This window comes from Dromiciops gliroides, chromosome 3 (genome assembly GCF_019393635.1).
Source record: "Dromiciops gliroides isolate mDroGli1 chromosome 3, mDroGli1.pri, whole genome shotgun sequence".
Lineage (NCBI taxonomy): Eukaryota > Metazoa > Chordata > Mammalia > Microbiotheria > Microbiotheriidae > Dromiciops > Dromiciops gliroides.
Genome location: NC_057863.1, coordinates 451283173 through 451304461, shown reverse-complemented (window position 1 = coordinate 451304461; position 21289 = coordinate 451283173). Strand labels below are relative to the sequence as shown.

General features: G+C 36.2%; 1 protein-coding gene across 1 annotated transcript in view; it reads right to left on the bottom strand.

The window, feature by feature from the left end:
* GRB14 (growth factor receptor bound protein 14) overlaps positions 1-21289 on the bottom strand; it is a 165964-nt gene that overhangs the window by 35833 nt on the left and 108842 nt on the right. The window contains exons 5-6 of the mRNA XM_043990584.1: positions 9250-9371; positions 2944-3018 (exon numbers count right to left, since the gene is read on the bottom strand). Coding sequence (XP_043846519.1) covers positions 2944-3018; positions 9250-9371 — 197 coding nt within the window. The remainder of the gene's footprint in view (positions 1-2943; positions 3019-9249; positions 9372-21289) is intronic.

Below are 21289 nucleotides of genomic sequence, written 5' to 3'. Positions count from 1 at the left end.
AGAGGCAGTAGGGTATTGTAGGAAGAGCAGTGAACTTGGAGCCCGAAGAATTTGGTTCAACTTCTGAGCCTGCCACTGTCTAAGCTAAGTGACCATGGTTTTAAAAAAAATGGCAACCTCTCTGATCCTCAGTTCCCTCACCTATTAAACAGAGATAAGACTTATAGTATTAAAGTACAATATACGGTGACAGGGAAAACAATTTATAAATGACAAAATATTATATAAATAGAAGTTATATCAATAGAAATAGAAATATTGATAATATCAATATTATCAATATTCACAATAAACTGTGAGAATAGGGGAAACATGCTACCACTTGCAAATATTCTCCACCATTGCTACTGTGTTGTAGAATTACTGATGGTGGTAATATCACCAGTGCCCGCTGGAAGCCTAAGTGAATTCAAGTTGCTACAGAGTCTCTGCCTTAGCCCTAAGGTAATGACTTCCTCTTGCTATTGTATCATAAAATATTATATTTGAAAGGAAGCTGGGTGATGATTTGGTCTAATTTCTTTGTCCCCCTGTATTTCTTCTACATCTTCCTCCAATTCCAGACATTGGCAAGCATAGTTACTCCGGGAAGGGTTCTCTGGCTTCTGAGTCTTGGTTACTATTTACTTGGGTTGGGATTAGTGTGTGTATATAGAGGGAGAGGAGGAAGTGATGGTTACCAGGTTCCCAAGCCAAAGGAATTTCACAGGCCTTTCTAGGAAATGACAAATTTCAATACCAATATGGAAGGAAATCGCACATGAAGCTATGAGAGGTCATTGCTATCCCGTCTCCCCAGTGTGCTTTCAAAACATGGGAAACAGAAGAAGAGATGCTAAGAAAAGTTGATGCCTCCCTACAGAATAAGAGACAAGTAAAACAATAGGCATGACCTGGATATCTAGACCACCTGTAAAAATTCCAAATCAGTCAGAAAGTACTTCTGATTCTTCACTGAGCACTGTTGTTTCCACTGTCCCAATCATCTTCTTGGAAGTTTCTGAGTTTTGTCAGATATAGGGAACTAATCAAGCCAAAGGTGGCTGTGTCAGTCAATGGGCTATAAGTGTCTATCATCTCACCACAGATGTGATATTCTGGTCCTCTTCCTCCTCCCATGAAAAATAAGGGAGATAAAATTTTGTTTTTGCTCAAAGTACTAAGGAATTCTCCTTCTGCTCCTTAGTTGCCACACATTTCCCCCAAGAGGTATCTCATGGTTTTAGTTAACCTCTTTTATCTTAGACAGACTCTCTTGGTGATAACGGAAGTGATAATAACAAGAGCATAGGAGGTGGTATTATCTGACAATAATCAATAAAGTCATTTAAACTGTGGCTATTAACCAAAACATCAGAGCACAATATATTTTTGAAAATCAGTGAGAAAATAAATTTAATTATATTTAAATTTAATTATAAGGGAAGTATAATTATTTGGGCTACAAATATAATTTTTAAAAGAGTAAAGGTAGTAGCAATTATGAAATATCATTCTACTGAATGAATAGCCCTAAAGATGATTCAGATTAAGAAGGATTATTTATTTAATTATATTTATTCATTTCTTTCCAGAGAAAAGAACATATCTTTCCACTAACTAGACTATATGCTCCTCGAGTGCTGAGTACATGGTATTTCCTTGTGTCTGCAAATCTATCTTGTACCATGCTTGCTAAGTATTTGTTGATGACAAAGCACATTTCCAAAAGATTTCAGATTTACCCCAAACTGAAACATACTAATAATACCGCTCCAAAAGACTGGTAAAAATAAACGTTATACATCTGACCTTTGTTCTAGAAACAAAAAACAAATCAGAAAAAATATGCTGTTTTCTGTTCTTAAAAGAAACTAGCAATTCAAAGCAAAAAAAAAAAAAGTAACATTACAAAGTGTTTTTTAGCTGTTTGTAGTTCACCCACTGGAAACTCCAGCAGTTCCAGAGAAATTGTTTGTTAGAAGTAACAGCAGATCTATAGCATTATAATCAACTAATCTATATGAAAAGTAACTCAAATCACTTTTCCTTCAAGTCCAATTTCTGGGGAATGAACATCATAAGCCAATATTACATGGAGAAGAAATGAACTTAATGGATACACAAAATTCATGACACATATCTTTATATTGTTGTTAGTTAAATAATCTTTTCTCTTATTCTCATTAAAGCTCTCCAGATTCAGCTAAGAAGAATCAGCATGTTAGAAAAATATTTTATAGGCTTTTTATGCTCTTTTATCATTCTTTCATTTTATTTTTTAAAATGTTTTTTTATTAGTAAAAGGTTCATTCACTATATTTGTACTATTTTTGAAATCTACTTCTGAGTATTTCTTTATTTTTTATTTTCCACCAGGAAAGTAGAACAACGAACTAAAGATAAACCTTCAGCATATATCACTAATTTCCACTAATGGTAAAAAACAGTTGCAGTGGCAGTGGTGGTTGTCATCATCAAAATCATAGTCATAGTGATAATAATATTATATCTTAATATCTTAGAAAACTGACAAACCAGGAGAACATATTACCTGGCAGCAGTAGTACTAATTGCAATACATGGAATTTGCTGATTTAGAACATCCAAAGTTACCTATTTTTTAAAATGTTCTGTCTCTCATTATTCTCTTTCTGATGCTCTTCCCCAATCCCTCTCCCTACTCATCTTTCCTTCTCTCTATTCCTCTTTCCAATGGGTTTGGCAACACCTAGTAATTCTAGATTTCTTTTGTAAAATAAATAAATCATCAAACAAAATAAATCAACCCACTGGCTTCTCATAATCTATTAATGTTTTATTTGGTTTTTATTTTTCATTTCTTGAAAAACTGAAATCACCCATGGAAAAAGTTTTTAAAACCTAGGCAATTTCAAGCAAATGTCTCAAACCAATAGTTTAATGAAATTGTTGCTGACCTAGTTCAATGAAAATAGGCAATACCTGTAAAATCAGAGCTTGAGAGAGTTCTCCATTGTTTTCAGTTGCAAAAGACAACATATGCACCGGAAAAAAATTCTGTTTAAAAAAAAAGACAAATGTCAGACCGTCTTATACTGTAATTAAAAAGGAGATAATATAATTAGCTTCCTACAAAGATGGCCTGCAACAACCCAATGACACCCAACTCAGAGGTGGATGGGATATTGCAAAGCTGTTTAGTCTACATCCCAAAGAAGTTAAGTGGCTATCCCCAGGCAGGTGAGAGGTAATTATGAAAAGCAGATGGCAATATAGTAGTGACAAAAAAATTAAATATGGTGGTGACATGTTTTAGTAGAAATAACACACCAGAAATTGTGAGGAAAACCTTTCACCATATTTGAGTCTATTTGTTCTAAACAGAGCTCTAACTTTATAACTAACTAGAATAGGAAGTAAAAATGCTGAGGGTTCAGAAGAATCAGAAAAATAATTAAAGGTCTAAAAAGAGAGTCCCTAGGAAGGTATCTCATAAGAAATGAGACTTCTGCTGAAAGTCATTCAACCATGTCTGAATCTTCATGACCACATGGATCATAGCATGCCAGGCCCTTTTATCATCTACTATCTCTTGAAGTCTGTCCAAGTTCACATTATTGTTTCCATGACACTATCTATTCATCTCATCCTCTGCTGTCCCCTTTTCCTTTTGCCTTCAATCTTTCCCAAAGACGACCAAATGTTTGTTTAAAAAATAGCAGCTAGATGGCTCACTGGAAGGAGCCCGAAGTCAACAAGACCCAAGCTTAAATCTACCCTCAGACACAAGCTGTGTGACCTTGGGCAAGTCACTTAATGCCTATTTGCATGGGAGATGAACTAGGTGGCTCAGTGGATAGAATGTGGGGTCTTGATCCAGGAAGACCTAAGTTCAAGTCTACCCTCAGACACTTACTATATGACCTTGAGCAAGTCATTTAACTTCTGTTTGCCTTAATCCACTGGAGAAGGAAATGGCAAACCACTTCAGTATCCTTGTCAAGAAAATCCCATGGGGGTCACAAAGAGTCAGACATTACTGAATGACTGAACAACAACTGTCTATCACAGGGAAGGGAAACATGTTAAAAATGAAATCACTCTTAGTAGCAAGAGTAACCGAAGCAGACACAGGAAAAAGAGAAAAAGATCACAATCTCTTTCCCGGTAGTGTGTGACCAATGGATTATTTACTTATGTAGCTGAATGGGTCCAACATATGATGCCAAAAAACTTAACTAGGTTAGTCCCTGGTTAACAAATACTCAGTTACTCAGTCTGTATTCAAAGAACCTTTCCACCTTGATAGGTTTGGACAGCCTTTGTGTTCCAGCATGCCCTATGAGAACCCTCAGTTATTTCTGCACTATGATGAGACATAACACTACTCCAATGTTGATGTTGCATAATACTCTGTATTATGATCTTCATTTGTGCCTTATATCCCTCCTTAATTGAATGCTCTTAAAGACAAGGAATATAGCTTATCTAAACCTTTTATCTTTCCCCATGCTCAGAGAGCAACACTCATGGTACAGCAGATGGCCTCCGAATCAAGAAAATGAGTTGAAATGCTGCCTCTGACACACTGGCTATGTCACCCCAACACTTCCTAACCTCTCGGTGCTCTAAGCAACCTTCTAAGTCCATCACTTTAAGGGAAGGTACCTACTCACATTGGTAGAGGGGTACCCTCACTGGGGCATCCCCTACTGCAGTGAAATCACAGGTCAAGGCAAACACTCTCTTGAGGGAATTTAGGTCTCCCTACAAAAGCACTCATACAAACATTATAATGCAAAATCCCTCCTACTCTTGGCCAAGTAATTCCTTGATGGTAAGGACTGTTTCTTTTCCATCTTGGTATCCACAAGCATTTAAAATAGCACCCTAAACAAAGAAGGCATTAATACATTTTTGCTGAACTAAATTGGTTATTCAGGATCCTTAAGTTTCTGCATTAGTCAGGGAAGGAGTGAATGCTAACAATCCCAAAGAGAGACTAAGTAGAAGGCCCACCATCAAGCAGACTGGGAAATCCTATTCTAAGTTACTAACCTAGACATCAACCGTCTGGCATGCCTAAATAGAAATATAACTAAATGATCTTAACTTTTCTCTTCTAGGAATATAAAATCAAATATACCAGCTAGTTAAGGGATAAAAGACTACATATCTAAAGCATGCATTTTTGCATTACTATCATCACTGTGGTACATCTCTTTAGACGTGAGTTTTAATTTCTTGTTTTTAATAAAGATGCACACCAAGGAAATGCTTTCCACTAAAATTATGCTCCCATTTAATTTTTACTGCAACTGTTATTTTCTTTATTAAGAATCATCCCATTATTTTCCAAATGCCAAGTCAGGCATGCTGCTAGAATCCAAACTCCTATGGAGTTGGGACCATATCTTGATTATCTTTATATTTCCCCCATTGCCTAGCACAGGGTTTGACATATACTAGGCACTTAAAATGGTTGGTGGATGAGTAAAACAATATAGTAAAAGAAAATAGAATGTAAAAAGGGTCCTTCAGGATACTGGTAATGCTCAATTATGATATATAGTATGAACATTTTCTAAAGGATAATTCTAACAATGAAAAACTTATAGCAGAAATATGCACAGTTTCAGAAACAAACCAATTTAAAATACACTGGATATTCCCAATTTGCCAAATAATTTTTTATGTTATATAGTATACATTTATTTTTCCTATATTAAAGTTGATATCAATGAAAATAGTGAATTTGTATCTCAGTTCCCATGTATGAGGAATGGTTTGAAAAGAAAAAAGGAAGCCCAGGGGCAGATAGGTGGGGCAGTGGATAGAGCACTGGCCCTGGAGTCAGGAGGACCCAAGTTCAAATTTGGCCTCAGACACTTGACACTTACTAGCTGTGTGACTCTGAGAAAATCACTGAACTCCAATTGCTTCACTCCCCTTCAAAAAAAGAAGAAGAAAATAAGCAATTGGAAAGGGAGGGAGGGGAAAAAGTTTGGAACTCTAAATCTTATGAAAATGAATGTTGAAAACTACCCTTACATGTAACTGGAAAAAATAAAATGTTTGTTGCCAAAAAAAAAAAAAAGAAAGGAAAAGAAAAAGAAAAAAAGGCAGTCTAACTGGACTACAGGGGACTATCTATACAAGCTGTAAAGCTAGGTCATTGGATCCTTGATTAGCAGCTGTCTACTACAAACCCTTCATTTTACAGGTAAAGAAAATAAGGCATAGAGAAATCAAGTGACTTTTTCCAGGGTCACAGCTAGTATATAAGGCAGGATTTGAACCCAAGTCACCCTAACTTAAATCCAGTGCCTTGTCCACTATATCATCCTGTCTTTAAGAGGATGAAACTAAGTTGTAAAAAGCTTTAAAGAGAGAGTTCTTTTAAGGTAAACAGGAGCCACCAGCACCTGAATCATCCAATTCCCAATATTATCTGTTATATCAAATTTGATTCCTGTAACTGGGATTTCTTGCATATTACCATAACTTTATACATTTTGTGCATAGGCATTTGAGACAAAAGTCATCTAGGTGGTACATGGATAGAGTACTGGGCCTGAAGTCTGGAAGACTCATCTTCCTAAGTTCAAATATGGCCTCAGACCCTTCCTGGCTGTGTGTCCCTGGGTATGTCCCTTAACTCTGCCTCAGTTTCCTTTTTTCTTTTTTTGTGGGGCAATGAGGGTTAATTGACTTGCCCAGGGTCACACAGCTAGTAAGTCTCAAGTGTCTGAAGTCAGATTTGAACTTAGGTCCTCCTGAATCCAGGACTGGTGCTTTATGCACTGTGCCACCTAGCTGCCCTGCCTCAGTTTCCTCATCTGTAAAATGAGCTAGAGAAGAAAATGGCAAACCACTCAAGTATCTTTGCCCAAGAAAAGTCCAAATGGAGTTACAAAGAGTCAGACACAACTGAAACGACTAAACAACAACAACAAATTTGAGGATAAGGTTCTTTTTGCTGATTCTTTTTCTTGCTTTTTTCCTGTGGATTATTGTCATTCTACTGCTATTCTTCTTCAAACACTATAGCTACTTTTTACAGTATTTAGCTTAATAGATACAATTTTCTTCCCTTCCATTTAAATCCATTTTATTAGATTTGCCAAGACACTAACCAAATGTATTTTTACTAACCTTTGTTATTTTCACTCTATCCTATCCCTATGTAGTGATATATTTGGCACAGCAGTCCAGGAATCCACAATCCATGTTTTAGACTTTTATTTTCCAAATTACATGTAAAAGCAAATTTTGACATCAATTTTTTTAAAACTTTGTGTTCCAACTGATCTTCCTCCCCACAATCCATTTTTAAATAATATCTTATCTAGCTTTTTACATCCCAAATCCTGTTTGTGAAGGCAACAGGGATAAAAATATCACCAATACTCTCTTTTTTTTTTTTTTTTTTTTTTTTTTTTTTTTTTTTGTGAGGCAATTGGGGTTAAGTGACTTGCCCAGGGTCACACAGCTAGTAAGTGTTAAGTATCTGAGGCCAGATTTGAACTCAGGTCCTCCTGAATCCAGGGCCGGTGTTCTATCCACTGCGCCACCTAGCTGCCCCCCAATACTCTCTTAAATACTAGATTTCTTGCCTAAGACTTTATAATACTTCGAAATCTTTCTAGATTCTTTTTGGTAGTACTGATTGCAACTACAGTTTATCAGAAGTGAATGCCACACAAAAAAGAAGAAAAAGAAAGAAGTATATGGAACTCATTCAGTTTGAAATGTCTTGGGAGGTTTTCTGTGATGTTCTGGATACATACACTGGGAAACAATAGATTTCTGGACTGTATTAGCAGGGAGATGAATAGAGACAGGAAGTCACCAGCCATCATTCCTCACTTCTTCCTCTGGCACTTACTGAATACACACTTAATAGCACTAACACATCATCTTTCTTTGGAGGAGGATATGCTACTTCCTCCTTACAGGGTACACACACCTGACTCCTCTAAAGATAAGATGTAGCTATATATGTTCCTTAGCTCTCAGTATTGAATGATTCTTCTTCCCTTTCCCCTCCATCTATCCTCCTACCCTCTGATCTCCTCACATAGGTCAGTATTACACTAGATAGGCAGCTAGTGGATAGTTCAGTGGACAGAGCATTGAACCTGGAGTCTAGAAGATATGAGTTCAAATGCAGCCTCAGAAATGTAGGAGCTGTGTGACCCTGGGAAAGTCACTTAACCTCTATCGCCTCAGTTTCCTCATTTGTGAAATGGGATAATAGCAGCACCTACCTTGCAGGATTGTCATGAGAATCAAGTGAACAATATTTGGGAAGTGTTTAACACAGTGTCTGGCACACAGCAAGCACTTAATGAATGCTCACTGTACTACCTACACCTTTTTATTTATTGTTTTCACATTGAAGCCATTCTTTTTATTACTTAAGGAACATTTCATTCTCCCTATTAAAGAGATGTTCTTCAAGACCCATTTACCTTCTTTTCAGTGAAGGAGTTCAGCCTGTGCTTTGATCATAGATAAGAATTGCCTTGACACAATCAAGTGTACTCCATGTAGGTCATTGCAAAATTCATCCCGAATGCTATACTTTGTGTAAGTGATATCTTTAGTCCTTTTTGTTCTACCCTTTTTTCCCCATTCTGCTATGATGATGAATTCTTTCTGCCACATTAAATTTGTATCAGCAGAGGAGCAGCTAGGTGGTACAGTGGATAGAGCACCGGCCCTGGATTTAGGAGGACCTGAGTTCAAATCTGACCTCAGACACTTGACGCTTAACTAGCTGTGTGATCCTGGGCAAGTCACTTAACCCCAACTGCCTCACCAAAAACAAAACAAAACAAAAATTTGTATCAGCCAAATATCCAAATGGAAATATCCACAAAATAGTTTTAAAACTTAGAATATCATCACCACAATACTTTCCCATTTACCAGATGAAGAAATTGAGGCCCCAAATTTAAGTGTTTGCCCAAGGCCACACAGCTAATTAATGGCAGAACTGGAGCAAAAACACAGGTTTTGACTCTTTGCCCCATGTACTTTCCACTATGCAAACTGTCTCTTGTCTTTAATATGAGAAGAATCAAATATTTTTTATATTTAAAGCATATTAAAATCGCTGGTTTGCTTTCAAAAAGCTAAGGAATCTATAATTTTTTAATAATACAATTAATTTGGGGGGTATATATTAAAATGTTCACTTTCTAAAATGACATTAAAAGATAATTAAAATGAAGCACTCATTTTCCATTGCAATATTTTGTTCTACTTGTAGATAATGCTTACCACTGGGTTTTTAAAGAATTCATATTTGGCATAATTTTTTCTAAAGTATAGCTTATTTTCTTCTTCCATTCCCCAGTTTGACTGAACTTCAATCACCAATTCATGGTCTTCTATTGTTCTTTCTGTAAAGAAAAAGAATAAATATATAGCCTTCACTATAGTCTAGCTTCCTTATAATGATAGTGATATTAAGATTTTAATTCAATTCTAAAATTGGCAGATTAATCTTCGTATCAATGTAAAATATAACTGAGGCTGAGGAGGTGGAATAAAAATTAACATGTCTTTTGCTGTCAGTTTATTTTAAATTTTATTGCTGTGTCAGTTATAAAATAAATCTGATCACAAATATAAATGTATAGGAAACAGACAGATAATACTTTTGTCTACCCCTTTGTCATCCCAGAATAAAAATGTTGTTTCTTTTAAAGTAAATGTATTATACTTTAACAATTCACACCATGAAAAGATGATAACTTTTTCCAAGGTTAATATATATGAGGGAAAGTAAGGAAGCTAGTACCTATTAAGCATCTACTATGGGTCACAGAAATGCTTTACAAATACGAATTAATTTGCTCCTCATAACAACACTACAAGGTAAGTGTTATTATTACCCCCATTTTACAGTTGAAGAAACAAAGGCAAACAAAGCTTAAGTGACTTGTCCAGGGTCACAAAACTAGAAAATGTTCAAGGCCAAATTTGAACTGAGGTCTTCCTGACTATCGGCTCAGCATTCTATCCATTGCACCAAGTCCAAGAAACATAACTTAAACCCTACAAAAAATGAATTAAATACTATAAGGAACCTTCCTAATAAGCATGATGCATAATTTATTACTAAATGGTTCGTAAGACTCCAAGTTGTTACTTCACTCCACACTTTCACAACTATAAAGGCCCCCAGACTCAGCGAGATGAATCAATGCAATGTTTGACAGAAATGAAAAGTTGAACAAAATTATATTTGATGATCTGCACTCATATTGTATAGATACTTTAAATTAAGTAAAATAAACAGATTCAATCTATGTAAATATATAATCATAATGTAAGTATAATAACATAAATTTTTAATGTTAAAATAAAGAATAGTCAGGGGAGAAAGATAGAGGGAAAAGAGTAATAGAAAACAAAAATAAAAAATGGTAAGATATAAAGGGAAGAAGCAATAGCAGGGTCAAGAAGAGGTCACTTCCAACAAAGAGATATGAGGTTAAATTTCTACTTGTAAAATAAACATTGGCATTGCTGGTAGAACTATCTACTATTGAGTTGTTCCTAAGACATATTTGAAAAGCCAGAATACCAACATTTGGGTAGACCAAAAGTAATCCTTCACCTAGAGCACTGGCTTCTTTAAGAGCTTACTCCTTTAAAAAGAACTTCTTGAGAGAATGAGCCTTGCCTACTAATGAGTTTGAATTTAGCAAATACAGATAACAGGATTTTCTTTTTAACTTTCATTTACTATTCTGTCTTCCTTCCTTCACTCCTCTTCTTCCTCTTACCCAGAGTACCAAAACTCCCTCCTAAGACTTAGCTCTTCACCCTTTTTACTTCTCTGTCTATACTCTCCCTTGGGACTTTAGTCTACTTTCAAGGTTTCAATTGCCAAGCTCTGTGCAAATGGTTCTCTCCTCTCCATCTGCAGAGGTTGTCTTTTTCCTGAGTTCTAGCGCCATATCTCCAATGTCCTATCACACATATTCAGTTCCAAGTTCCACTGTCACCTCCATCTCCACATGTATGAAACTAAATTCAATCTATTTCTCTGACAAAATAGCGCCCTTTCTGTCTTGTCAATTTCTGTCAATGGTACCACCTTTCTCTCAATCAGGGGAATAATCAGGATTAAAGTGATTTAACCAAGGTCACACAGCTAGTTAGTGTCTGAGACTACATTTGAACTCAGGTTCTCCTGAATCCAGGCCCAGTACTTCATCTACTGTGCCACCTAGCTATCCCACAATCATCTATTCTTCAAAGTAATCTATAATGTGTTGTTCCCTGTGTCCCATACACACACACACACACACACACACACACACACACACACACAATTTAATCAACCATCCCCATCAATCCTCCCTTCTAAATATCTGTGTTTGGGGGCAGCTAGGTGGCACAGTGGATAAAGTACCAGCCCTGGATTCAGGAGGACCTGAGTTCAAATCTGACCTCAGACATTTGACATTAGCTGTGTGACCCTGGGCAAGTCACTTAAACCTCATTGCCCTACAACAACAAATAAACAAACAAACAAACAAATAAATAAATAAATACCTATGTTCTTCCCCTCATTTCCATTGCACTTTCACCATGCTAGCTTAGGCCTTAATCACTTCAAACCTAGACTACTATAGTAGCTTCTAAGTGAATCACCGTGCTTTTAGACACCTCACTCTCTAATCTTACATGACATCCAGATCTAAAGAATTGGAAAGATATTGATTGCTCATGGATAGGCAGAGCTAATATAGTAAAAGTGACAATTCTACCTAAATTAATTTACCTATTCAGCGCCATACCAATCAGACTACCTAAAAATTATTTTATAGAGGTAGAAAAAATAATAACAAAATTCATCTGGAAAAACAAAAAGTCAAGAATATCCAGGCAAATAATGGGAAAAAATGCACAGGAAGGTGGGTTAGCTGTACCAAATCTGGAGCTATATTATAAAGCAGCAGTCATCAAAACTATTTGGTACTGGGTAAGAAATAGAGTGAAGGATCAATGGAATAGGCTAGGCATAGGAGACTCAGCAGCAAATGACATTAGTAATGCAGTGTTTGATAAACCCAAAGACTATAGCTTCTGGGATAGGAATTCAGTATTTGACAAAAACTGCTGGGAAAACTGGAAGACAGTATGGCAGAAATTAGGCATAAACCAACATGTTAAACCTTATACTAAAATAAGGTCAAAATGGATACATGATTTAGACATAAGAGGTGATACCATAGGCAAATTAGGAGAGGAAGGAATAGTCTACCTTTCAGATCTCTGGAAAGGAGAACAGTTTATGACCAAACAAGAGATAGAGAATATTATGAAATGCAAAATGGATGACTTTTATTACATTAAATTAAAAAGGGTTTGTACAAACAGAAGCAATGCATCCATAATTAGAAGGGATGCAGAAAGCTGGGAAACAATTTTTATGACCAGTACTTCTGATAAAGGTCTCATTTCTAAAATATATAGGGAACTAAATCAAATTTATATGAATCCAAGTCATTCCCCAACTGAGAAATGGTCAAAGGATATGAACAGGCAGTTTTCTGATGAAGAAATCTATCTATCCACATATGAAAAAATACTCTAAATCACTATTGATTAGAGAGATGCAAATTAAAAAAACTCAGATACCACCTGACACCTATCAGATTGGCTAATATGACAAAAAAGGAAAATAATGAATGTTGGAAAAACTGTGGAAAAATTGGAACATTAATGCATTGTTGGTGGAGCTATGAACTGATCCAGCCATTCTGGAGAGCAATCTGGAATTATGTCCAAAGGGATATAAAGCTGTGCATACCTTTGACCCAGCAATACCACTTTTGGGTCTTTTCCCCAAAGAGATCATAAAAAAGGGGAAAGGACCCACATGTACAAAAATATTTATAGCTGCTCTTTTTGTTGTGGCAAGGAATTGGAAATTGAGGGGTTGCCCATCAATTGGGGAATGGCTGAACAAGTTGTGGTATATGAATGTAATGGAATTCTATTGTGCTGTAAGAAACAATGAGCAGGAGGAGTTCAGAGAAACCTGGAAGTATTTACATGAACTGCTGATGAGTGAGATGAGCAGAACCAGAAGAACATTGTACAAAGTATCATCAACATTGTGTGTTGATCTACTGTGATGGACTAGATTCTTCTCACCAATGCAATGGTATAGAAGAGTTCCAGGGGAGCCATGATGGAAGGGGATCTCCAAATCCAGAAAAAAAAAAACTGTGGAGTAGAGATGCTGATTGAACATACTATTTCTTTTGCTTTTGGTGCTGTTGTTTTTCTATTTTGAGGTTTATCCTCATTGCTCTGATTCTTCTCTTATGACTAATGCAGAAATACGTTTAATGTTATTATGTATATGTGTGTGTGTGTGTATATATATATGTGTATGTATGTATGTATGTATGTATGTATATATATATATATATATATATATATATATATATATATATATATATATAAATCCTATATCAGATTACCTGCTGTCTAGGGAAGGGGGTAGGGAGGGGAGGGAGGGAGAAAAATCTGAAATTGGAAAGCTTGTATAAACAAATGTTGAGAACTATTTTTACATGTAACTGGAAAAAAATACTTTTATCAGAAAAAAATCTTACATGACATCATCAGATTAATCTTCCTAAAAATTGTTTAAACAAGCATTTACAATGCACTAGCTAGTGCACTAAGTACTTTGGATATCTACCCCAAAAAAGAGACCAAAAAAAAATCCTACCCTCAAGGAGTTTACATTCTAGTGAGAGAGGCAGTATATACAAATAAGACCACACAAAATAGAGGGGATGGAACTAGAAGCTAGGAGCAATCAATAAAGTACCAATGAAGGGAGGAGCATTTGAGCTGAGACTTGAGGAAGCCTCAAATTCCTAGAGTTGGAGGTGGGGGAGGGCTTTCCAGGCAAAGGGAACAAGAGCTGGCACAAAGATGGAGTGCTATGTGCAAGGAAAGGCAAGTAGGCTGGGGAGTAGAATGTAAGGTTTGAAACATTGGAAGGATTCAAGTTGGGATTTTATACCTGCAATTGAAGGCAAAATGGAGTCAATGGAGTTTGTTGAGTAGGGGAGGTGACATCATCAAACCTACACTTAACTTAAGGAAATCACTCTGGAAACTATGTGAAGGATATATTGGAGGTGAGAGAATTGGAGCGGGAAGGCCAACTGGAAGACTCTAGTAATAGTGTAAGCAAGAAGTGAAAAGAGCCTGAACCATCAGTGGCTGTGTGCATGAAGAGAAAAGGACATATTGTAATAAATATCTTTTTGAGGAAAAAAGAATAAAAATTTGAAACTTTTAGAGGAATCAGGGGTGACTCCAAGATTGTAAACTTGGATGACTAGAAGGATGTCCTGGAAGCAGTGCTAGACTTTAAGAAGGAGGTAAAAGCCAAGAAATAGTAAGCCAGGATGAGTAGGAAGATAAATCAGCAGACCATCAAAAACTTATTTGGGGGAAGGGTAGACCAGAATACACCCTCAGAAGAAGAAGATAATAACAAAATCAAAGCTTCAACATCCAAGGCTTCCAAGAAAAATATTAATTGGTCTCAGGCCATGGAAATGCTCAAAAGGGACTTTGAAGAGAAAGTAGGGGGGATAGAAGGAAGATTTAGAGAGATGGAAGAAAGAATGGAAAGAAAAATGAGAGCATTACAGGAAAGTCAGGAGAAAAAAGTCAACAGCTTAAAAAGCCAAATGGGAAAGGAGATACAAAAGCTCTCTCAAGAAAATAATTGTCTCAGAATTAGGATTGAACAAATGGATGCTAGTGACTTTATGAAAAACCAAGACACAGTAAAGCAAATCCAATTGAATAAAAAAAATAGAGGACAATATGAAATATCTCCTTGGATAAACAGGTGACCTGGAAAACAGATCCAGGATAGATAATTTGAAAATCATTGGACTACCTGAAAACCAAGACCAAAAAAGACCTTAGACACCATCCTCCAAGAGATTGTCAGGGAAAAAGAATCTACAAATAACCTCCTGAAAGAGATCCCAAAAGGAAAACCTCCAGGAATATTATAGCCAAATTCCAGAGCTCCCAGATCAAGGAGAAAATATTGCAAGCATCTAGAAAAAAGAATTCAAACACTGTGGAGCTACCGTAAGGATAAACAACACATCAGAGGGCATGGAATATGATATTCCGGAGGGCAAAGGAACTGGACTACAGCCAAAAATCACATACCCAGCAAAAATGATTATAATCTTTCGGAGGGAAAAATGGGACTTCAAGGAAAAAGAGGACTTTCAGGTATTTGTGATGAAAAGACCTGAACTGAATAGAAAATGTGATTTTCAAATACAAGACCCTAGAGAAGCATAAAAAGGTAAACAGGAAAATGAAATCATGAGGGATATTAAAAGATTAAACTTTTTACATTCCTACATGGGAAGATAATACTCCTAACTCATAAGATCTTTCTCAGTATTAAGGCAGCTGAAAAGAATATACTTAGAGAGCCCAGGTGTGAATTGAATATGAAGGGATGATATCTGTAAAGCATTTTTTTGTTTATCTTTGTTTTTTGTGGAACAGGCAGGGTGGGGTGGCTTATGTCTGGGGACAGTGGGGTCAGGGCCTCCTGGGTCCAGGGCTGGTGCTCTGTTCAATGTGTCACCTAGCTGACCCATGATGACATCTTCAAAATAAAGTTAAGGGGTAATAGGAATGCACCGGAGGAAAATGAAAGGGAGAGGTAGATTGTGGAAAAGTGGTTCATATAAAAGATATAAGAAAAAGCTTGTGGAGTAGAGGGGACAATAGAGAAGGAGTGGGGGAGTGGGTAAGCCTAAGTCTCATCAGAATTGGCTCAAAGAGGGAATAATTTATACACCCAAGAGGGGATAGTATTCTATCTTACCCTGTGGGAAATTGGGAGGGGAAGGGGATAAGGGGGGAGGGGGAGGCAATGGAAGGAAGAGCAGATTGGGGGAGGGGGAAGTTAGAAGCAATACACTTTCAAGGAGGGATAGGGTGAAGGAAGATAGATAATAGAGTAAATATCAAAGAGAGGGATTAAGAAGGAGGGTAATACAGTTAACAATTATAACCATGAAAGAAATGATGAGCAGGATGCTATTAGAAGCCATAAGAAAAATGCAAACCATCAACAGAGATAGAAGGTATTTTGTCTATTTTCTTTCACAACCTGACTAATGATAAGATGTTTTGCATAATTGGACATGTATGATTTATATTGAATTATTGGATTCTGTAGGGATGTATGAGGAGGGAAGGAAAAGAAAATTTAGAACACAAAATTTTAAAAAATCAATGTGAAAAGTAATGATGAGCAGGGGGAGTTTGAAAAGACCAGGAAGGACTTACATTAACTGATGCTAACTGAGAGGAGCAGAACCAGGAGAATACTGTATACAGTAACAGCAGCATTGTGTGATGAACAATGGTGACAGATTTGGCTGTTTTTAGCAGTGCAATGGTCCAAAACTATTTCTCAAAGAACTTCATGATAGGAAATGTTCTCAAGATCCAGAAAAAAGGACTGTGGTCTAGAAATGCAGTTTAAGCCATACTGTTTCTGCTTTTGGGCTGTTTTTTATTCTTTTTTGAGGTATTTCCCTTGTCCTCTGATTCTTCTGTCACAATATGACTAATGCAGAAATATGTTTAATGTGATTGCATATATATAACCAATATTAGATTGCTTTCTATCTTGGGGAGGAGGGAGGGAAGGGAGGGTGGGAGAAAAATTTGGAACTGAAAATCCTATGAAAACAAATGTTGAAAACTATCCTGATATGTAACTGGAAAATAATAAAATACTGAACAAACAAAAAAGAAATGACAAGCAGGATGATTTCAGAAAGGCCTGGAAAGACTGGTACAAACTGATGTATAGTGAAGTGAACAGAACCCAGAGTACTTTGTGCACAGAGACAACAATATTATTTGAATGACTTAACTATTCTCACCAATAAAACGATCCAAGACAATCCCAAAGGACTATTGATGAAACATACTATCCACCTCTAAAGAAAGAACTGATATTGATGGAACCCAGACTGAAGCATGCTATTTTTCACTTTCTTTCATTTTTTTCTTTTATTCAAGTTTTTTAGACTAATATAGCAATGTTCTACATGTATGGCCCATATCTGATTGCTTACCACCTCAGGGAGGGGGGAGGGAAGGGAGGGAAGGAGGAATAAAAATTGGAACCCAAATCTATAAATAAAAATTTTTATTACTTTAAAATAAATAAATAAATGGAGACAAATCATTCCCAACAACAACAACAACAAAAGAATGGAACTCAAAAGGAAAACTAGGAAAAAATACAGATCTTGGAATTATCTGAACAGAAATGAAAATGAAATCCATGGAAGCTGATGAGATCACTATGAGTGCAAAAGTAAAAGAGAGCCAAGAATAGAGCCTTGGGGTGTAACCTCAGTTAGAGGAAAGGATATATATTATGATCCAACAAAGGAGAGCTAGAAAAAAAAAACATACAGGTAGGTGAACCAAGAGATAAAAGTCACAAAAAACCCAATCAGGAGAGAATATCTAGGAGGAGAAGGCAGTCAAGTAGTTGCAATAGCCACAAAAAAGTCAACAAGGATGAGGAACGCACCCAAACCTCTCAGTCGGCCTTCCAAGGTTCTCCAACACCTAAGAGAAACAACTTTTCTAGTCCTGTCTCCTTCCTTTACATTTTTCTGCTCCAGCCAAGCATTCTTTCACTTTTCACTCATTCATAAAAATACTGTATCTTCTCAGCTGGGTGTGTGGAGGGGTGGGGGGAATTACCTCATCCAGCCAGAAATGATCAATCATGTTCCTGAACTCTCTATAGCACTTAAGGGTTGGATAATTTGATACTTAGATGCGACCTTCTATCACTCATTACAATTACTATATTTCAATGTTTCCTATCCAAGGTAGACTGTATCCTCCCTGAAAGGAAAGACCATTTCATACTGACACCGAACAAATATCTGCAGATTTACTCATTCAAAAGGGAAAAACTCCACAGATTACTATCAAGAAAACTGGCAAGGATGTAAGTACAGAAACAGAAAAAGGAAGGAATGTGGATTCTAACTGAAACTAGGCAAGATGCCAAAACATGTAAACTGTAGCCTGATGTTAATTTTACATAATTCACTGTATTTCACATTCAATCAAAGAAGAAATAGAAAGTTTTAATTTTTTAATGAGCTACATTTAGTAGGTGTTACAATATATCTCAAAGGGTGAATCTCTGTGTGCAGAAACCTTATGGGAACACCATAGAAACTTGCATTAATGAGTATTGGTTACTGTGTACATAAAAAAGCCAGGGTAATGGTCCAAAATGTGGAAATCATTGGAGGGGGAAAGGGGAAGGGAGATATTGTAAGTTTCAAAGTCATTATTGCATGAAATATTTAAGTGATATTATTGATAATCAGAACAATTTTCAGATAGTCCTAAGGTAAAAATATACTTCTAACTAGTCTATTATGTGCCAGGAAGTGGTGTATAAAAGTAATAGGAAAATGGAACAAAGACTGATAGATTAGCAGACATCTAACACCCTTTACTGTATCAGAGATGAAGAATCATACAATTAGATTTTGAGGTTCTATTAAGAAAATTAGCAAATCATATTGCAATAGTAAATAAAGAGGGAACTCAGGTCAAATGGCAGTGATTTGAAATTGATCCAGCCTAATTCATGGACCCTTCAGAGGTCAAAAACATATAAAAGGAAACTTTACATGGACTTTAGGGAAGGTCAGAATTAATCTCTTTCTTGCCAGGTATGGTAGGGTAGGTGTAGATTTACAGGGGTCATTCTGGATATGAAAGAAGAAAAACACTTATTTTTACAGTTTTATAAGCATGAAAGATTATACCCATCAATGTTACAGGGAAACAACTATTTAGCTGTTCATAAAGTAATGAGTGCCTTTAATGTGCCACTTGTAAAATCACTCATTATTTTATAGTCACAGTTAACATGCTATATTCAAGTTAATTTTAAAATTATTAAGAATGTAAGCCACATTTTTTAAAGTTTGCAAAAAGAAAATAATAAAAATCTGGCTGTCAGGAAGTTTGACAATTTCAGCAAAATAGCAAGCAGCTCTTACTATTAATCAGATAGAATTATAAGGTTTAAAAAGAAGGTGTTAGATGACTGGATGGTTGCATAGTAAAGCTATATATTTCCATCATATACTAAACATGGAGGCTACAAAGGTGTTTAATTGTAAAGTGAATCTCAGGAAAAATAGCAACTCCATAGAGAAAGAAGGCTGAGTTTTCCAGCTTGTTTAGTTCAAAGACGTCGACACTTTAAAAGACTTCACACTTACCTCTGAACCAGCAAGCCTCAAGAAAATGCAACAATATGTGGGCAGAGAAAATTAATCAAGGCCATGCCTTATCCCACAGTATGGGAAAACTAAGCTAGAACCTAAATAACAGAAGTAACAATTTATAAGGAAAAAATTGAGAAAGGCATCAGGCATCCCAAATGCCTAGAATCTTCTTTTAAATTAATTTATTTCCTAAAACCCTTATAGAAATTACATGCTTATTAATATTTGTGCAGTTATATTAAATAACCTAAGTTACCTATAAAAAAAAAAGTGGATCCATCTCTCTAGAGACATTGGCTGGAAAAACTTTTGCGCAAGAAATCTATACACTACCTAACAAAACACACCTTTTAATGACTCCTCAATTCTAGATATGTAGTCCCTGGGGTCCAAACAAGTCACGAAGGCTCATACTTTACTTATATCAACCTATATCAGTGATGTCAATATCACATCAGATTCTGCTTCAAACCCTTTCTATTTGTATGACCCCAAGCAATTTACTTAACCTCACTTCAGTTTCCTCATCTGTAAAATGAAGATGTTGGACTTGACAACCTCTAAGTACCCTTTCAGCTCTAAATCTATGATCTATAATTACCCAAAAGGTGCAAAATTCCAAGAGTCATTCTTAGAGAACAGAAGTCAATATTTAGGTTCTAAATTAAAGCCATAGATGAGCATGTGTGTGTGTGTGTGTGTGTGTAAAAGAAAGAAAATTAATACATAAAATCTCAAGAAATATATATTTGAATCCATAAAAACCAGCACTAGATTTGAAGTCAGAAGTCCTAAGTTGAATCCTAATTCTACTACTTACTAAAATATGACAGGCCACTTCATGAGTCTCAGTTTTCCTCATCTGAAACATGAGATGTTTGAATTAGATGGTCTCTCTAATATACCTTTCCAACTCTAACTCTTACGATCTGGCAGGCCTTCTAAAACAAAGCACACTGAGAAGAATGACTACTCACAATTATAAAGTGTTTTGAGGTTTATAGAGTTTTCTCCCCACAACAACCTTATGACAGAGACCGCTAATATAAGTATTCATATTGCCATTTTTTCAGATGACAAAAACTTTGGCTCAAAAAGGTTGGGTTACTTTGCCCGTGACTTTATATGGAAGTTTTATAGGGTGCACAATGCTAGTTTTCCAACCCAGATCTTCTAACTTTTCATCTTCCCACACTTGAAAAAGCAGCTAAGAGGGAATAGCCAATGTACGATATTGGACAATTTAATCTGGAAGCAAAAGCTTTCCAGGGTATCATTCTATCACAGCTCAGACCCCTAACTCTCCCTCCCAAAAATCTTAATAATGGCCCTGATTCAATCAGGCAAATTTCAATTATATCTAGTATACTGCAAATAAAGCAGGCTGTTACAGAATATACTTGAAAAACATTTCTGTAAAACATGGTTTGGAAGCTCATGAAGAAGCTTCAGTTATCTAGAAATTTTCACTTTCTAGAACAGCTTATCAATAATGCCTCAGATAAAGTATCGCTATGGGTTACAGTGAAAATGGGATGGATGACTAGTCTAAGCTTATTTGAAATCTTGTGACATACCTTTAAACTCTGTCACTTAATAGATCTTGGGAAAGTTGTATAATCTCTCAAAGCCTCAGTGTCCTCATCTGTAAAAACAGACCTCAAGGTCCCTAACTCCCCAGACTTTTGTAAGGATCAAATCAGACAATGCTGGTAAGGTACTCTGAAAGCCTTAAAATACTATAGAACTAGCCATTAGGTTCTTGGTAATCAGCATCAATATTATATGTGATCAAGCAGCCTGTCTGAAAGAAAGCAAGCATTCTGCCTTTGGTATCTCTTTCATGGAAATCTGTGTTCGTGAAATATATATGCTACAGAAATGTGCAGGTTGGCTTCTGGGGATATAAGAAGCAACAGCAACCACAAATTGTA